We start from the raw sequence: 5,288 nt of genomic DNA on the forward strand, positions 1-5,288 counted from the left end.
TTGATGTTCAGACACAGTCTCATTTCTTGTTCCTTCAACTAAATATAGTTGAAAATCAGATCCAAAAGACTTAGCTTTTCTAGCTCTTGTGCTTTTCCTAGGTTTAGGTACAGAACATGCACCACCAGAAACATCTTCAGGTTTATCGGTACTCTTGCTAGAAGATTGACGAATCATGTCCCATGGTCTAGGTATACAAGTAAATCTTTCTTCATCAACAATAGCATCGCTTGACTCTATCACAGTGTTTAAAGACACAGAGTCATTAGATTCTATAACATAGAATCTATATGCTTTGGAATGCTCATCATATCCAATAAAGATACAATCTACACCTCTCTCACCCAATGTTTTCCTTTTGGGTTCAGTGAGCCTTACAACTGCTCTACAACCCCAAACTTTAAGATAACTCAAATTTGGTACCTTTTTACACCAAAGTTCATAAGGAGTATTCTTACTACTTTTATTTGGAGTTCTATACAAAATGTAACATGCAGTTAACATTCCCTCACCCCAAAACCTTTCACTTAATACAGAATAGGACAACATGGAATTAACCATTACTTTTAAAGTCCTATTCTTCCTTTCAGCTACACCATTTTGTCGAGGTGTATAAGGAGCTGTGGTTTGATGTATTATTCCAGTTGATTCAAAATAAACTAGATTATAATATTCACCATCTCTATCAGTACGCAAGATTTTTATTAATTCGTTTTTATGAAGCTTAACTTGTTTATAAATTTTAAATTTATCAAGTGCTTCATCCTTAGAATGTAGCAAATAGACATAACAATATCTAGATGCACCATCAATAAAAGTAACAACATACTTTTTGTTTCTTTGGGAAGGTGTTGCATGGAAATCACACAAATCACTATGTATAAGTTCCAGCACCCTACTTTCCCTAACAACATCTTTGAAAGGTTGTCTTGTGATTTTGGTTAACATGCAGGTTTTACATTTTCCATTGTTTATATCAAAAGCAGGAATTAAACTCATGTTTGACATGTCTTTTAATCTCTTGTAATGAATGTGTCCTAGTCTAGCATGCCATAAATCGTATTTATTAGAGTTATTCCTAGTACTAGAAGAAGCCATGCAAACAGAATTATCATAACTAGGATAATTAATATTAAGCCTAATCATTCCATTACATACATATCCGAAACCCATAAAATAACCATGTCTTGACAAGATATATTTTTCACTTTCTAATACTTGTTTGTAACCACAATTATTTAAAACAATTTCAGACACAAGATTCTTTCGAATCCCCGGTACATATAAAACATTGTTCAAACACAAACACTTACAGAAGTAAATTAAAGTAAAACAGATCCTACAACCTTTATTGGTTCAGTTGTAGCATTTCCCATTTTCACCACAGATCCAGGTTCAATTGGTTGACATTCCTTGAACCAACGAAGATCTTTACATATATTGCTTGTTGCTCCCGAATCAACCCACCATGCAACATCATCATCATGTACATAAAATGCTTTAGAAATAACAGAAATATAATTCTGAATATATTTAGAATTCTGCATAGAAACAGAAATCTAACCTTGTTGCTTTTCTGGATCCTTGGATCCACTTGGTCCAGCACCATCCTTGTTCACTTTGCGAAGAAGACATTATTTCTTGAAGGGACCTAGTTTTTTACAATTCCAACAAACCAACTTAGCCTTCTTGTTGGAAGACTTGTCATCCTTTCCTTTAAACCTCCTTTTTTACATTAGACTTCTTGGGATTCTTTGAACTTTCTGCTTCCACTATGTTCACAGAAGAGGAACCAACTTGGTTCTTGCCTTTAGGATTGTTATCAAGTTCTTGAGTCCTTAAGGACTCTTGAATCTGTAAATGAATTCCAAGTTGAGTCAAAGTTAATTCCTCTTTGTTATGTTTCATATTATGTTTAAAATCTTTCCAGGAAGGGGGCATTTTGTCAATTATCATGGCCACATAAATGGCTTCATCCATTTTCAGATTGTGTTGAGCAAACTGTCCTAGGATCCTTAACATTTCATGGAATTGTTCCATAATAGGCCCAGAGTCAATCATCTTGTAACCTATAAAGTTACTGACAAGAAACTTCTTGCTAGAAGCATCTTCATCCATGTATTTGGATTCAAGAGAATCCCAAAGTTTTTTTTGCAGATTCGAAATGTTGATAGATATCAAAAAGAGAGTCAGACATACCAATGAAAATATGACCACGACATATGTAATCATCCTTTTCCCACTTTGATCTCCTTCTTGTTGCCTCCAAAGGTTCATCTTCAACCGATTCTAGTAAGACTGGCATTGGTGTACTCAAAACATACACCACTTTCAGAGTGGTAAGGAGAAAGTGCATCTTCTTCTGCCATCTATGAAAATCTTGCCCTTCAAACTTGTTCAATTTGTCAAATTTGCTTGTCATATCCTTCACAAAATCACCACTTGCCATGATTACAAAATACTTCAATTTTTGTTAGTAAATAGGGGATGAATAGATTGCTTGGATTCTCTGAAAGTCGTGATTCACTATCAAATTGAAGTATTTCAATGGTACAAATCGAACACTCAATTGGATGAAATTCAGAGAATGTATGTGAAAATGTTCTTCAAGCTGTACCAGAAAAATGACCAAAAAACGGATATATCATTCCTGTCTGAAAATTGTCAATAGACAGTTACAAACTGTCATAAAACTACCAAACCTGTCATTAAACGGATCTCAGGGAAAAAAGGGGCAACTTTCTGAATTCGATCCCAGCCAGGGGCTCTACCCCTTGGACCCCGCTCCCAGGGGCACTGTCCCCGGACCCCCGTTCGTTTAGGGGCTTCGCCCCTAAATAACAATGTACTTTGAATCTTGAAAACTTGAACAAGTGTGTACTCCTACGCCAAGGAAACTTGACTGGATGAATAATAGAGAAAGAGGTTATTATGTTTTATTAATATATTATATGAATAATATATTAAAGGATAAATCATATTTGTTTAATTAGTATTGGTCAAGAATTAATTAGGAATTAATTTTGTGATCAAAAGATATTAATTAAAGCTAAGGGACTGATATTGTAATTATTGGATAGTTGAAAAGTAGGGTAAGGAAACCCTAGAGATAGGGTGGACAAATTCTTGGGATAAGGTCTATACAATTCATCCAAGGTAGGGTTTCTAGAAGATTCTTATGGGCTTCTTAGAGCCTAAGCAACCGGATAAGTGTTTGCCTGAAACCCTAATTCCTCAACTATATAAGGAGCCTTCTGGCTACCAATTTTCAGCTACACAATAACCCTAAGAGTTCTAGGAGCCAATTTTAGCTTTCTCTCTCTCTCTCTCTCTCTCTCTCTATTGTTCTCCAACTTGCTTTGGTGTTTGTGATCTATTAGAGGCACAACATTTGAGGTTCTAAGATTCTCAAAAGCTCATGATCTTTAATAAACAATCAAGGTAATCATCTAAACTTGTTTTATTTGTTATTTTCGATTTTTGTATGATAGATTTACGGTTTATAAGCTTTGGATGATTTGCATGTACAATTAGAGAGACCTAGATCCAAAGCTTTAGGGTTTGCATGTGCATCATAGGATTGATGTTATGCTCAAAACCCATCAGTGGTATCAAAGCATAGGCGGATTTCTATTGTATTTAATGCATTGTATGGTTATTCATTGCTTGTAAAATTGAAAATTCTGCCATCTGACAACTTAACTCGTCGAGTCCCCAGATAAGCTCGACGAGTCAGATGAACTCGGCGAGTCCATTGAGTGACTTGGCGAGTCGGAGTGTCGGGGAGCAAAACTTTTGGGACTTTGGCCTATTTTTGATTGGGATGATTACCAAAAACATTTTTAATTAATAAAATCTGATTTTATTAAATAGATATGATTATCCTTATCAAAATAGAAGATAATTGCAAATTAATTAGATAATTATTGTCTTATATGATAATCTTTAATTATTTGATTTATTTGATTGCATTATCTTGCCATGTAGTTGGATTAAGTCAAATTTAGATAATCACTAAGTAATTGTTTAATTAACTTATTTGTAATTTGATCTAGTTAGTTTTGAAAAGTTTCAAAGCATGCCCTCAAGTTTTGGAATTTAAATTTTTGATTAAAAGTTTAATTTGAAATATTTAAATTCTAAGCACCAGAATTTTACAAGTTTAAAATTCAACCTTATACTATTATAATATTAAAAGATTAATAAATATATATGTATAAGATTAAGCTAGTCTTACCTTTAGTAAACCTCATTCATAAAACCGATCTATAAGGGGGTATATGGTTGTTGCCTATAAAATGGCAGTTTAATTAGTGTCCACTCTCACCCACCGCTTCCTTGATTGGTGGAGGGTCGTTAGCCGAATGGGTAGGAAAGAGCAACTAATTCCTCATTAAAAGTATGATGAATATATTAAGTAACTAAATGTTTTTATAAAATTCTCAATCTTTGTTACTTTAGGAAAAATGTGAAATGATGTCATTCCATGAAATTACACTTTGTACCCTTCTCAAGTCCTTACTGGAGCATGCATGGATAACCGGCACACTAATATGGACTAGCAATGGTGGCAAAGGGTGACTCGATGTTTATCATAGATCAATGGAGCGTGTGTGGTTAACTGGCACATTTATTAGGTGGTAAATGACATTGAGGGTACCAAGTATAGTTGCATGGTTATTCACACCTTTTTTGTAACCCAAACTTAAAGGGCATACCGAGATTTAAACATGACATCGAAAAGTTCAATGAATCTCAAAAGATCTAGGCATTTCAATACATTTAAAACTTAATTTTCTTTTTCGTTTTTCATGGTGGAATTAGTGAATCGTCATTCACTTGCCTTCAACTTATTTGTGATTTAGATTACGGTATCCCTCTTCTAATTTGTAAATAATGTTGTTGGATCCTAGCCCTAATTTCTCATTTGGGTGTTTAATTGGGGATTCTTATCTAATCAAACTTTGTCACTTTTCTATTTCAGATGTCTACTTCAAACAACAACAACGCTTCAGGATCGACCTCTTCTGGCTCATTCTCACTCATGAACTTTTGTGGAAGGGTGATTTTTGATGGAACCAAATTCAATGATTGGATCCGCAATATCCGAATGGTCACCCGTTACAAGGACAAGGAGTATATTCTGGACAAGGAGCTGAAAGAAGTCAATGTCAACACTGCTACTCCCGAGGAGATCGCTGCCTATGAGGCTCACAAGCGAGATGCTACGAAAGTTCACTCCATCATGCTCGCAACGATGACCACCGAACACCAAAAGTCCTACGAGG

The 5,288-nt window shown here is 34.8% G+C and overlaps 1 protein-coding gene across 1 annotated transcript; it reads right to left on the bottom strand.

Moving 5' to 3' along the window:
• Positions 1–1,322: 1,322 nt before the first annotated feature.
• LOC145050352 (uncharacterized) lies at positions 1,323–2,449 on the bottom strand. Its single transcript, XM_078998618.1, has 3 exons — positions 2,200–2,449; positions 1,723–2,108; positions 1,323–1,523 (listed from the first exon to the last, which is right to left on the bottom strand). Exons 1-3 carry the CDS (start codon positions 2,447–2,449, stop codon positions 1,323–1,325), a joined length of 837 nt encoding a protein of 278 aa, XP_078854744.1.
• Positions 2,450–5,288: the final 2,839 nt, after the last annotated feature.

The sequence above is a fragment of the Lactuca serriola genome, chromosome 5 (genome assembly GCF_051521515.1).
Source record: "Lactuca serriola cultivar US96UC23 chromosome 5, Lser_US96UC23_V15, whole genome shotgun sequence".
In the NCBI taxonomy this organism is placed as follows: domain Eukaryota; kingdom Viridiplantae; phylum Streptophyta; class Magnoliopsida; order Asterales; family Asteraceae; genus Lactuca; species Lactuca serriola.

Excerpts from the sequence above, each read along its gene's own strand:
- LOC145050352 (XM_078998618.1), bottom strand. The coding sequence starts at position 2,449 with ATGGCAAGTGGTGATTTTGTGAAGGATATGACAAGCAAATTTGACAAA. Across the intron at positions 2,109-2,199 it reads TCGTGGTCATATTTTCATTG|ATGCTTCTAGCAAGAAGTTT; the intron begins GTATGTCTGACT and ends ACATGGATGAAG. Across the intron at positions 1,524-1,722 it reads AGTCTAATGTAAAAAAGGAG|AATTATATTTCTGTTATTTC; the intron begins GTTTAAAGGAAA and ends AAATATATTCAG.